This window comes from Haliaeetus leucocephalus, unplaced genomic scaffold, assembly GCF_000737465.1.
Source record: "Haliaeetus leucocephalus isolate CR32 unplaced genomic scaffold, Haliaeetus_leucocephalus-4.0 Scaffold351, whole genome shotgun sequence".
Taxonomy (NCBI): Eukaryota; Metazoa; Chordata; class Aves; order Accipitriformes; family Accipitridae; genus Haliaeetus; species Haliaeetus leucocephalus.
This window is the reverse complement of record NW_010972787.1, coordinates 37,508-52,167: the sequence shown is the minus strand read 5'-3', so window position 1 is coordinate 52,167 and position 14,660 is coordinate 37,508. Positions and strand designations below refer to the sequence as shown.

The following is a 14,660-nucleotide window of genomic DNA, read 5'->3' as shown; positions in this document are numbered from 1 at the left end:
AACCAAAATTGTCCAGGTTTTGCTCCAAAAACATTTAGATTAACTATAGGGAACTGGAAAGAACTGCATACTTATCTCCAGCATTTTAGAAATTCAAACGTGGTAACGAGAAATACACATACAACTGCAAAATTGGAAAAAAAGAGAGAAAAAAAAGTTCAGCATAATGCCTAATGAAGTGAAAACCTTTCCACCTGACTGAGCAAACAACTTTTCTTACACACTGTTCTTAGAATCCCAATGTCCTCATTTTAGACTTTTTTTTTTTTTTGCATTGGGTTTTTTGTGTTTTACAGGAATGGAGACAGTGAACTTACTGCAGTGCTTTGCACTATTTGAAAAAGTTTCCACCTTCCTCTCAACTGTTAAAGAGAAATAAATAAAGTCCTTAAATGGAATATGCTTTAAAAAAAAATTAGAATTGGACATCTATAAAGCCATCTGAGAGAGTATTAGCCACAAGTTTAATTCAACAGGCTGCAAAGCTTTGAAGAAGCAGGCGGTAATGGTGAAGTATCATTGAAGTTTCAGATACACAGATCTGTTTTGCAAAGAAGACTGAGAGTCTTAGATGCAGCCTGTTCAGCATTTCCTCTTCAAAGTGTCTGAACAATCAGAAACAGTACAGAAAGGAGCACAAAGTTATATCTGCAACCCTAAAGGTCAAAAAGTAGTTGCTCTTTGAAAACACTGATTTTGCAGTAACCAATATGTAGCTAAATCACTTAGAAGTTAAAGATTTTAAACAGAATTTAATTGGTATCACGTATCAAACATAAAAAAAATCAATACAAAATGCTGAGATAATCATTCCAACCCTGCCATAATTGTCAACTTTGTATGATGAAAATTCACCTACTAAAGCAAGGAGGCAATAGAGATCAGTCTGTGCAAGACATACCATATGATTCTCGAACTCCAATAACAAGCTGAGAGTCGAAAGCTTCTCCTAGTCTTTCAGCATGAACTAGCTTCATTGCACTGTCCTGAAGTCTATTTTTTATATTTGAAAATATGGATTCATTCCAGGTGTCTAGCATGAGCTGTGTATCAGGAAGAAAAAAAACCAAACCTGTCAGGTACATGCAAACCTAAGTTTGTGCAAAAGAAATACAAGAGATCAGAAGAAGAAATCAAGCAATTTATAATGTAACTTTCAGGTTATATACAGCAGTTCAACTACCTTAGAACTTGATCTTGCTCTGAACTTGTTATAGAAGTAATATTGAGCTTATATTCTAAGCTTAAGTTATGTAACTGGATAACTAAGGGAATTACTATTTGATTCATATATTAATCCCACAATTCTGTATTATTTCTACAGTTCTCAGTAATCAGTCAAGTAACTTTCCCAGCAATGCAATATGTCAGGAGTTGCAATATCAGGGGGTTCTTTTGAGCCAAACATCCAAATAGAGCTCACTATTTGGCAGGCTCAGTCTTAAACAAAACCAAAAATTCAGTTAACACCACAGTTATGTAAAAAAAAAAGACTGATGGTTTTGGATTGCATTTATCTAACATGAAAGTTCAGTATGCAAGTAACGCATATGTAATTTATAAAAAACTGGAAACCTCATCTAAGCACTGCAAAGTTATAAAATTAGTTATGGAGGCTCCTAACAAAATCCTCAAAGGGTGCCTTCATATTCCCATTGTGTCTTTTTTTTTTTTTTTTTTTTTTTTTTTTTTTTTTTTTTTTTTTAATGATTGCTACTGACACTGCTGCAAATGTATTGCATTACACCTTATCACCAGACCCAATGTGCTGCAGCTGAGCAACAGGAAAAGCTCACTGGCAGGCCAGGCCATGCTTACATCTACCTAAGCTCCACCAGTTGTTCAGCAGTAAATACTCAAAGCATGCTACATGTTTGCTAAAAATCTTAACTTGCTTTAGAATTCAAGTTACTGTGGTCATTTTTTTGCCCTTAGACACTGGATATGGCTCTTTCCATATGCCACAGAATGCTTAAAGAAATTATGCCAAAGCTTAAAAGATAATTTTTATTTTTTCTATCCAACTTGTGCCATTTCATTGCTTTAGAAGAAAGCTCAAACTTACAGTATCTTCAAATATGACAGTATCTGCTATGAATGTAATTTAAGCATGCCAGTTGTCAGTCCACACTGGCAGTGGAAAGCAGGTTGGAATCATAAAATTTACCATTTCAAACATTATCTCGTAAATGTGAATAAGCTTACTAAAAACGAGCTTAGGAAGACGACACAGCTGTATGGCAAAGTTAATAGTAAAGATTAGATGGTCTTGTTCCATTCTTGCCTGGTAAGTTTTAGATTTTAACAGAGCAAGCACCTAATAAAAGTCAGATAACCTTTCAAGAGAGTTTACCATCCCTTATTCTTAACTTTTCCATAACTGTCTCTCAACTTCAGCTAAATTTCCGTTTCTGACACTGAAGTCATATGTGTTGGAAATGAATTATTGTTCAAAACACTGGCACATTCTTAGAAGCAAAGCTTTATTTGATTACGCTTCCTTAATTACTTTTTTCATTATTTTAACATTACTGATATGCACATTATGGTTGTGCTGTACAATTATGTAATTGGTTTACAAGAGCTGAAATGAGTAAAAAGTGGAGAAAACAGTGAGATAATGTCAAGCAATCTGGGAGGCATGTTAACAGCTTTGTCAAGGTCAAACTGGTTTTAGACATTATGGATAAGGAAATTTTATGGAGATATTTGAAGGAAAACACACATATTTTGGGTGACTACATGAACTTCTCAAGCATGGGAAAAGTTTTCACAAAGCACTTTTTAGAAAACTAGAGAGAATGATGCCAGAAACAGGAAGTGACCTTCAGCAGTGAATATGAAGTAAAATAGGTTGGAGACTCTGGGCTTTGATGTCCCAGTCATGAGATGGTCCTAACTGGACTGCATATGAGAGATAAGACACATCTCCATCAGCTTCAGTCCTGAACAAAATCTGAATTTTTAGACACCAGTTCCTTCTCCCGCTTTCTCCTCACTACTTTCTCCACTCCACCTTGTTTTTCCTTTCATTTCTTAGTTCTCCAGACTTCTGCACACAGCAGAGTTAAGAGTTCAAGTTTCCCAGATCTTGGACAGCCTAATGAGATCACATGCTTTCTCCAACAATGAAAACAAAAAAGGTAACTTGAGGTGGTGGCTCCTCTCTTTGCTGCTGTTCTCTCTTCCTTTTCTTCAAGAGGTATAGAGGATCAGATGTCAAAATAGGAGGGCGAAGAAAAAAAACCTTGCCCAAAGTAATGCATTCGAACTATTCTGATCTTCCCATCCTGGAGATAGGGGGACAGTTAAAATGATCTTCAGTACCAAAAGATTGCTAAAGAAATTTCATCTCCCTACAGGTACTTTCTGCAATGAAAAGGGATAATGAATGATGTTAAACTGAAGGACTTAACACTTTACAACTCATGTGCTCCGATTTTCTTGCAATAAAAAGACTAAAGCAATTTCAAGGATCATTATTCATGGGACTCAGAACACTGAGCACTCCATACTCAAAACCCTAGACTTTCTTTACATGTTTGGTATAAAATAGTAAAAAGATCACATTCACAAGATTCTACATGTCCAATCTTTTCATTGATATGGCTGACAGTTTGGAGGAAGAAGAGGAAATTAGGAGACCAATAGCTATATTTTCACCCAGGGAAATAAACTAGGTGTAGAAAAACTACTCACTTGTATATACAAGTACGCTTGCTACTCACAAGTATAGAAACAGTAGGCGAATTTACAACTGCCTCCCATCCCAGGATTCAAGTCATAATTAAAATACACACAAACAAGCAAAGAAATAAAAAAAAAAAAAATCCCCAAACAAACCCAAAGCCCAACAAAGAAGTGCTTTAATCACCTGAACAAAACTGTTAATAGCCAAAGCAAAACTGGAGAAACAGAGTGAAATTATTGTGAAGAGAAAAAAAAAAAGTTGCAGGGTTGTTCTGACCCTTACACTGAAGCAAAGTGATGCATCATATTACATGATTGGTGCAATTTCATCTTCAGCTACAGAATCCCTTCTCTACTATTACTGTAGGCAGAACAGCATGCAACAAAACTCTTAATACCTATCACTTACCTTTCGAACAATACTGTCTTCTACATTAGACTTCTTGTTGCTGCCCTGCTTGCCCATTAAAGTAATCTCTAATTGACAAAATGGCTTGGGCAAAATATCACACTGTGTGAAGAACTTGCGCCACTCCACTATATATGCTTTTAGTAAAGCTGTATCATCTTGATGACTCAGCACTCTCTGGAGGAGGATGGAAGAAGAGGAGGCAATTTATAAACGATTTTCTGCGCAAAATACAGATTGACTTTGCTTATACTGAAAATAACTCCCCATGTAAAATTCAAATATACAGGTCTATCAGAATAAGAAAGTCTACATATTTAAGTGCCATTTAGTTTAGGGCAGTAGTTATCAACCCATGACATATGGACCATTTCTAAAGGGTAAAGAAAGGTAGCAGCAAACAAGAAGTCAGTACATTTAAATTTTCCAAATGAGCCTTTTTTTTTTTTCTTTTAAGCCATATGCAAGTAAAAAGATCAAAACCTTTGGTCCAAAGGCATGTAACTGGTACAACCCTATCTAAAAAAACCCCAAACCTCTAAGGCCTATGTTACATTCTATACAGTGAAAGGTTTAATTCAATGGCATCTACTAACCTTTCATTAGACCCAGACAGCTAGTTAACTTGCGTATTTTATTAATGCCTGGAAACTACAACTACATTGTACCACAGCCATCATAGTGCCTAAAAAGGTGCCCTTCAAACAACAACAAATGCAGACCATATTGAAGGCCCCAGTTCAGCATAACATTTATGCATGTATGCAAGCAAGCTGTTGGAACTTAAAATTCAACATTTAAATGCCTGGTTATATAAAGACCTATATAAGAAACTATTTTCCTTTAAGCAAAGCCTTAGTAGCCTTAGCCTCTTCACTAAAGAAAGATTTTATAGACTTTCATTTTCTCCTTTCCAAACCTTTGTCATGGGATTTTAAATTTTTTTTTTAATCTCACAACAGCCCCCTGTCTTAAATCCCTTATTACAGAAAACATCCTTTGCTATACATTTTACAAACAGAAAAATTTCCTTTGAATCTATTGATGATTTCAATCATTTGGGGGGAAGCCCATAAAACTGGACAGCTAAGCTTGCCGAGTCGATAGCATGGATATTTCCAGTATGCCATACATATGGCTTATTTTAAAGCCATCCATGAACATGTCAGCATAGCACTGAAGCTAGACAAAAAACTACATTTTTTTCAGACAGTAATTTCTTATAGAAAATTTTGCCTCAAGAAGTTTTCAAATGGAAGAATATTCCATAAATACTGTTGGATAAACAAAAATAATGGTGTGTTTTGGGTTTTTTTAACATAACACAAAAATCATTGCCCGCCCCAGTTTCAGGACTGTGAGAAAACAATGAGCCAAGGCAAATGCTCAAGGCTAAGTCTTCTTTTTGTCAATTGAAGTTTGCAGGATAATTATGATCTCCAGAAAAATCACCTAATTTCAAACAAAAAAGCAATGCATTTAGAACCAATGGAAGTCAGAACTATTTGGTTATTCTTCTAATGACAGGAATAGAAGTTATGAAACATTAAGAACTTACTGCTTGTGCCTGTTTAATAAAATCAAGGATGTCTTCCTTCAGTGCCTGATGGATTTTTGCTGGACCTTTATCATCCCACAAGCAAACTGCATGTACATCTCTAGAAAACAATTTATCCGGCTTTTAGTAACAGCTACTCAAAGTTTAATGCTGTAATGTATGAGGCTTAAACAGTCCTAATTTAAGTACATCTAAGAAATTAATACACTTTTTATCTATCATTCTCAAACAATACATGGTTAGATCCCAGTGATGCATGCAAGAAAACATGTTTGGAGAAAAGACTGAAGCTATAAGGAAGTCTTGGAAGCAAGTAACACCAACCTATCTAGGAAAAGGCTATGGTCAAGAAGGAGATGTAGAAGGCAATTCCATTTTCAGTATCTATTCAGTAATCTTTACTGCATTAAGGACAATTTTAAACCTTTTCTTTGACAAAGACAGAAATCACTTGCCAGTAGAAGCATTAGTACTCAGCCCTTATTATTCTAAAATACTCTTTTTAACACGCAGCCTTCACCCATAGATTCACAATCCAAGCAGTACAACATCCTTGTGCTACAAAGGAAACAGATCTTTCTTGTGAGAAATTTGATCTCAGGGGCATCAGGTAATTTAAAAGACATTTTAATTAGTTTAGCAACATCACTTAAACGTTTCATGACAGCAGTAGCATTTTAAAGTGAAACCCTACTGCAGAAAAGCTACCGAACAGCATCGCAAAGCAAAATTCTATTAACAAGTTTTAATCAACATTCAAATAAATTCCTGTTTTTCCTAGCTGACAGCCCAGCAAGTATAATTTAACTCCTATTTTCTTGCCATAATGAAGATTAAATAAAGCAAGTTACACTCCTAACCATGCATCACATATAATGTGGCCTAGCAAGCCTTTTTTTGACTCATTACCTTCTTCCGGTTCTTTCTCCTTTCAATAATAAGGCCACATCTTAGCAGGAAAGCAACTATATATTCTAAAGGTCTGACTTTGTTCCTATTGAATCAATAGTTATTTCAATACAAAAGCATCTTTTTTGGTTTAACTGAAAAGACAAAACTCACAAGGAAAAAATTCCTTTGACATAGCTCAAAGGTGCTGGCCCAGGATTTACAGAGGTCTACCTACCTTGTGAGACTCACGCAACTTTCACATGCAGAAAAAGTATTACTGTATTTAAAATGCCACTGTTTCCTGACAGTAGTGGAAAAAGCAGCACTGGATAATTACACTCAAAGGGCAGGTAGAAGACACCTACAGATTTTGAAATTTTATTAAAAAGCTTAACAAAGAGCACTGTCCAAAAATATGAACCTAGGAGAGTGGGATCCTTTCCCTCAACATCCTTAATTTAGCCATAAAGTTACTTAAGTTCTATTCAATAATTCAGCTACAAGCAAAATAATAAATTGAAAGTTTCAATACCAATGCAGAATTACTGAACTAGTTATTAAAAATTAAAGCAATGACTCAGAACTGAATTTGTACCTTAACTATACCATGTTTCTGGCAACTACTACAGCCATGATATCATAAGAGATTAAAACTCATTACATGTTAAACTACCTTTCCTTTTGGTTGGCAGAAAAGTGTGACAGGTGCAGTTAAGATGGGTGTAAAAAGAATCACTGCACCATCCTCATTAAAAACAGCAATAAAGATACAGACTGCAACAAGACTACATTTAAATAAAAAACACTTTTGTGACAAATTTTAAAAAGCAGGAGATACTACAGATTTAAGTTACAACTGTATTTGAGGGAAAATAACTACGTTGAGACAAAGATTATTTTAGATATACTTTCGATACATATGTTTTAACTCACTTCCACATTATGTTGGCAAAGGTCACATGATGTATTTTAAGAAAAAAATCATTACCTAACAGGAAGCAACTTCTGGGTTTTTGGAAGGAGGAAAATATCAGGGTTTTTAGAACGTACAATAATGCAAACACTGTCTGAAAAATATACATATTATTCTTAGTGTATAAAACTATTCAAATTATACCAGTTAAACTGCACTACCCCATTACTTCAGTAGCATTCTTAAGTTATTTTAGAAGAAAGCCATTCAAATCAGAATAATGTAACATTCAGCAAACTGCCTTTAAATTAACTTACTGCCAAAGCAGTAAACAACACTTTCTCTCTAATTCTAACAAAAGCTTTGTGGGCAGGTACAAAACTTGTTTACTATGATCAGCTGAAGTGAAAAGCTCTGCTGTTCTTTCTCCATCCTACTTGCAAAGATCTGAATCTCAGCAAAACTCTATTTTTGCACATTTACAGTAATGAAGGCACACTTACCACTTAAAACTTAAACTAGTACCGTTCTGTATGTTCCCACATAGTCCACACCATACATGACTTCTGTATCAGAAGTAGTACCATAACTGTATTGCCATTATGCAGAAGGAAGATACTCAAAAATTACTTACGAAAACAGATCAAACCATTGCTGTTTTGTGACAGACTCCTGACGAAGAAGTTTCAGAACGATAGGGCGCATGAAATCCCATTTGTCTTCAAACTGAAGTGAACCTTTATTCTAAAAGGAACAAAAAAATTATTGTTAATTAAACAGTTTCCTATTTAAAGTTATCTTTAAGGATTGCAGTTTCTATGGTTAATGTAAAAACACCTTCTTCTCAGAGGTGTCTCTCATAAGCTAGCATTTGAGCTACAACACCACAGCTGAACAACACTCTTCACAGCAAGTATTACTTTGAAAAGTGACAGAGCTATTATTTGTTTCTTGGAGAAGTAGATTGTCAATGTCTTCCTTTATTCACTGCATTAGCTACAATGCAACAAGTTTTAGCAAGTGTTCTTCACCTGTTAATGGAGTTATACATGGACAACACGAACAATACTTGGTCACGTTCATTGCCCCAGCCAAGACACATACAATGAAAGTCATGAGGCAGAGTTGCAAACCAGTCTTGAATAAATTACCCCTACCAAAATGGCAGCAAGGAATCAGGAGTAGTACCTGCAGACGCTGCCACATACCCTTTTTCTCCACTGTGCATTTGGTATCCACAGCAGAGATCGAGGAAGGAAGCAGAGAATGTAGGAGCTGTTGTACCACAGACTCCCTTCCTGTGGGTTAACTGGCCACAGGCAGTTTGACAGCAAGGACTACAGTTGGTGCAGATAAAAATGATTTACACCATGCTGAAAAATCTAATCCAAGGTGAATTTTTTCAAACTTATGATACAAACTAAGAGGAAAGCTAAAGAAACTAAGTGCTCCCATATCATTCTGATTATTCTGAAAAATCTCACCATAGTATACAGGCTGTCTTCCATTATTAAAAAAACCAAACAACTTTAAGAGAAAAACAACAGTTCTACTGCATATGTTGTAATCCTGTTGGGTTACAGCTCCACATTTTATAAAAAGAAAAACCTGTAATTAAAAGAAATGTTGATTTAGAGTTCTGTGGCAGAAAGACTACTGGTTATCTGCAGCGTTATGTTCCAATGCACTGCTTACTTTTGAACAGATCATAGTCTTGGCTAATAATACGATTTGACACAATTCACTTCAAATACAGCAAATAATACGGTCTAACTACTTGAAATTCTGACAAGTGCACTGTTCTGCCACTAACATCTCTCCAGATAAACAAGCACAACCAGCACACCACGTTCTCTCAACTGTTTCCTTCTGATTAATTTCTACATGGAAATTTACAATTAAATCTGTTATTTAATATTCAGAATAAGCACAGTTTGGAAACTGTATCCCCTGCTGCTCTTAAGTGCAAAGATGTCTCATCTTCAAGTTATAAAGATGCAACAGGCATCACAGTAACTATTTTTACAGCAATAGCACCTGGAGGCCTCACAGCATTATCAAACCATTGCAGTAGGTACTGAATATGGGTCTCACAGAAGCATCCCCTGTTCAATAAAGTTTAGAACTCTTTCAACATTAAAAAAAAATAGAAAAATAAATTGTTTTCCAATTCAGAGACAGTTTTGCCTGTTCTCTTCCACTGTAAAAAAAAAAAGTAAAAATAATAATAAATTGAATGCATCATCTTTGAAAATCAACTACATGCTTCCCCTACATAGAGCTAGGTTTACAATTATTCCCTGAACCTTGATGCATTGCTCTAACCTTTCCCATTCCTGTGAAAACTGTTAGTTTCTACTTCCAGATATTTCTGTTCCCAGTCCCTCTTTGCAGGATAATGAACTTGAAACACCAGCTGCTGAACAGTTAGAAGTTCCAGAAATGGCATTATAAAATAAGTAAAACCAACTTCCTCAAAGTTTTCCTTTGGAGTGAAACTTCAGAGTAAATCCCATAAGTTTTCTGGAAGAGGTAAAAAGCTTGTTCTGCAATTCTGGAGAAGTGTAATTCAGTCCTTCGCTGGAAACAGCTGAAGATAGAAACCGAATGCTCTATCTTTGTGAATAAGACTAGTTTCACTGTAAAACATGAGGTCGGGGGGGGGGGGGGGGGGGGATATTGCAAACACCAGTGTTTATACGATTTACTAGTTCATGCTAAGCAGCACACATAAAACTCCATTTCAGTTGTAAAAACTGCATGTTCACTTGTAATGAACATATACCTACTTAAAAAGAATTCCCCAAATAAAGCTTGACAGAAAATGCCATTAGGGGAGTTTAGAACTTTGTTTGCTATACATAGGAGTAAAATTTTTTTTTTTTTTTTTAAACACTTCCTCCTTTATTCCTAAATTAAGCAGAAGAGGAAATAAAATCAATGGATTAAAAATCCCACTCAGCTAAACTATTCTTTAATTTCAATAAACAATTCAACATCTTATAGATAGATTCAGGCTTCCATGACCATTAATCTTACACTCTTGTACTGAAATTAGAAGAAGTAAGGGTGCGTAATACCACCTACTTCGTGTCATTCACTTTCATTAATTCTACCTCATTAGTGCATGAGAAAACAAAATTTTATAGTAGAAAAGGAGGTCAAATAGTAGTAATTCTTAGCTGTTACCAAAGTCACACATACACCAGTGACCCAGACAACACAACAAATCCATTCCCCACTCCGTTGAGCCACCCACAAACCTATACAATTTCTCAGCAATATTTCCTTAGTAACTTTTCCTTCTCAGCTTGTTGCCTTAAACCATCATTCCCAAAGGAAGGTAAGCAGGAACATAAGTCACACCTGTGACAAAATAAAATTACTCCACTTATCAAATCTTCTCTGAAAACATGGATTACATTGATAGCCATACCCTGGCTAAGTAACCATTCTAGGAGTTTTAAAATTTAAGGCTTTTAAAAATAACTCCACTTATGAAATATTTTATGTTTCAAAAGTCACTTCACTAAATTTGTTCAGAGATTTAAAGTTCCATTTTAACATTAAACTTTACTTGAAATATATACTACTTCACACACTATATTGAAATATATACTACAACTTCATTCTTCAAACTTACTTCTTCCTGTTATTCACTTCTATGCATAAGGACCTAAACACAATATTTTAGGATAGCAGGTAAAAAAAACCTCCCCAGACTATGCTGGTGGATATTATGCAGAATTAGTACAATGATGCAAGTGGAATTGTTCCATTAACCACTAATCAGTTTTCCTGATTTAGGTATTATCACACAACACAAAATTCCTCTCCTTAACTGTAAGCAAGTTTAAGAGAAGTGGAGCAGAAGCAGGCACAGAATATAGTATTAGAGCCTAAATAAACGTGAAATATAACAAGGGCAAGGCACTATAACAAGACTTTCGTGCTACTGTCCCTCTGAACCTTGAAATGTCTATTTGGACATTCAGCTGTCTTTACTGTGTGCTCTATATATTTCAAGCCACATACAAATTCGGCCCTGATCTGTCAGATGCTCTAACCAGTACTGTAAAAAAGCAACATCCTCTACATTTTACTGTATATCTCATCTACATATGAGTAACATCTTCACCTTTAACACTTCACCGTTTTCAGACACCATATATATATTAAGACTGAAATAGCACCTTGTTTTACAGTGAAACTAGTCTTATTCACAAAGATAGAGCATTTGGATTTTATCTTCAACTGTTTTCAGCAACAGGCTGAATTGCCCTTCCCCAAAATTGCAGAACAAGCTTTTTACCTCTTCCAGCAAACTTACGGGATCTACTCTGAAGTTTCACGCCAAAGGAAAACTTTGAGGAAGTTGGTTTTACTTATTGTTGAACTGCAGCTTAAAATTCACTGTCTAATTAATCTCTGCTACCAGCAGCTCTAAAAATCAGTGCAATGACTGTAGCGAAGCTACTACACAAAGCAGAACAGCAGCCAGAGGGAAAGCTTTTCTATGTAACTAACTAGCGTGCAACACTCCCGATATTCTTAAGGATATCCTAATTGGAAATAGGCAGGAAGCAAGAGACAAACTTAAAATACAGATCTGGAAATATGTACTTTAAGTTGAAGAATCCAAAAACTCCAGATATGTTTCCAGTTGCCAGTGACAGAGGCCTGAGACAAAAAAAATAGTTGAAACCAATGCAAAGGTAAATAATGGTTCTCATTTCACTTGTCTGTGGAAAATCTGCTGCTTTCTTTGCAATTTATCTTGCAAAGACAGACTCTTGCATTTGCTGGCATCTCCAGTAAAGCCCTACACAAGTGTCAAGATCTGCTAGCATGAACACATCTACAGGTTTTCTTTGTGCTGCAATAAGCTGAGGTGTTTTCTGTTCCAGAAACTGCAGAAAAACTCACGTACCTTCATGTCACATGAGCGAATCAGTTTAGACTACCTTGTCACTGCAAAGGGAACAAGTTACAAGTCCAACACACCCCCTGAAACAAAGCACTCCACTTTAAAAATGCCAGTCACATGTATATTGAGAGAAGAAACTCTAGGGGACTCACCTAGAAATGGCTCAGTCATCTATAGGAAAGCCACAGCCTCAACGTGGGAGAGCAGTTCTGCTACAGGTAGGGTATGCACTAGCTTACCATGTAATGGCTAGCTCTTACTAAGTATTTCAACATTTTCATCACATTACAATTTTTTATATGTCACCAGGATTCAACATATGATTGGTCATTCTAATTTTGCATTTAAAGAAGGCTCTCTGAGAATATGCTTCTCACTAAAAAAAAAATTTACAATTAGGAAAATTATGCACTAGTGGAGTTTAAACGATGACCTTTAAAAAATTACAACAGCCAGTCAGATTTGGATTCAGCTAGTATCTGTTACTAGAATAAGAAAAGAATATTTCACTTCATTTTCTCAACTATGTATAAAGTTGAATGAGGATGGGGGAAAACCAGAAAATACTTAGTTCCTGTTTATCCCAGCAAAACCAAGTCCTGTCTAAACCCAGCCTAGATTTGATTATGCAGGCTTATTTGGAAAAGATATGGAAAAACCTTACAGATTTTAACACCTCTCCTTTCTTACCCAGGGATTTTTACTGCGCCGAGACATTGCTTTTTTTCCCCTAAACATTAAAGCAGAAGTACATTTCACAGCTTCAAACAATTAACACTAACCTGGAATCAACAGTTTGCCTCTCTGAGAGCACTCTGAAGAGCAGAATTGGGGAACAAAAGACCTTATCTAGTTCCAATTCTTGCACTGGTTTATTGTGTCATTATAAGCAAAGTCAAATCACTGTATAATCTTTCCTTTTGTAATGCAGGACTCATACTTTATTGTCTTTAGAAAACTCACTAAGTAGTAAGTTTAGTGCTTAAAAACACTCCAAGTGACCAGAAAGGCCTATTTTATAACAGGTATCTCTGTAGCATTTTTTCTAAAACACACTGTGCATATATATCTTGCTGTCAATATAAAATATTAATGATTCAAAGGCCAGTTGCAAAAACATGACTAGTCAACACAAGGGCTTCAGTTCAGCAAGAGTCATCTCACAGAATCAAGGCCTTTGACTCTATTTTCACTTACTGTACACCTATTCTTTCAAAATAGCTGAAGTGGAATGCTGACAAATCTCATAGGCCTATGTTTCTTCTCTCTACTATGGGCTATACAACCACATGTCTCGTCAAAGCACATGTTGGTCTTTCCAGAGATCCTTAAACATACAGCAGAGAGATGGACTAAAACATTAACAAGCAGATAAACTGTCTGAGCCCTGCTCTAAAACCATACTCTTCCACAAAAATCACATTTCTTCTTATGGGACGTTATTTTTTTCACCAGTGTTCTTGGGTTCTTCAATTTTAGATTTTTACTTAAGTCTTATCTGCTTAATAATCTAACTACCCACTTCAGCACAAAAAATATAGATAAATTCATTAAAATTCATGTTAGCTACATTTCAATTTCAAGAAAGATTTTTTTTTTAAATTTTATTATTTTTTAAAACTAAAACCTTTTTTTGGTTACCAGGAAGAAAAAAGGCTGTCAATTATTTCTCATTTCTTCACACTGAGTGTCTCAGAGTAATACAACCAGCAGTTTCAGGCCAAATCTATACATCCAAAATGGGTCAGATTGCTAAAACATAAGCAGCACTTCTGAACCGCATTTAACTGTAATACATAGTGCTGAACACATGTATATTTCCATACTTCTACGTATTTTAAATTGTTAACTGATAAAGTTAAGCTGACAGCCTTCCCAAGGCCTTTCACCCCAACCACACTGACGTTCTGGAAACACTGGAGGCATTAGTAACAGTTGTTTAAAGTAGGCCCGTCTTCCATGTGCTGCTGGCATGGCCTCAAAGGCCACACACAGTCTTCTCCACACACATGCCACAAATATCAGGACAGGCAGTCCTGAGCTCAAATACTGGACTGTCATACTGAAAAGTTCTGTTCACATCTGCCGCAGCTTGGGGTGACTGACACCTGTCATTAAAGGCCGGGAAAGTGCTTGAAAACATCTGACTACAAAAGCAAAGCTGCTTAACATAAGCGAAAGGCCTCCAGGAGTTCTTCCTTTGCAGAAAAACTGCAGTGACCAAAAAAGGTGGAATACGGCAGCAACCCAAATAACGGCCAAGGGGGAAGTA

At 35.9% G+C, this 14,660-nt stretch overlaps 1 protein-coding gene across 1 annotated transcript in view; it reads right to left on the bottom strand.

Moving 5' to 3' along the window:
* Positions 1-12,620, bottom strand: part of CUL5 (cullin 5) — a 28,664-nt gene extending 16,044 nt beyond the window's left edge. The window contains exons 1-5 of the mRNA XM_010572588.1: positions 12,541-12,620; positions 8,096-8,205; positions 5,658-5,757; positions 4,100-4,276; positions 902-1,043 (exon numbers count right to left, since the gene is read on the bottom strand). Of these exons, the coding sequence (XP_010570890.1) occupies positions 902-1,043; positions 4,100-4,276; positions 5,658-5,757; positions 8,096-8,166 (490 nt within the window). The 5' untranslated portion in view covers positions 8,167-8,205; positions 12,541-12,620. The remainder of the gene's footprint in view (positions 1-901; positions 1,044-4,099; positions 4,277-5,657; positions 5,758-8,095; positions 8,206-12,540) is intronic.
* Positions 12,621-14,660: the final 2,040 nt, after the last annotated feature.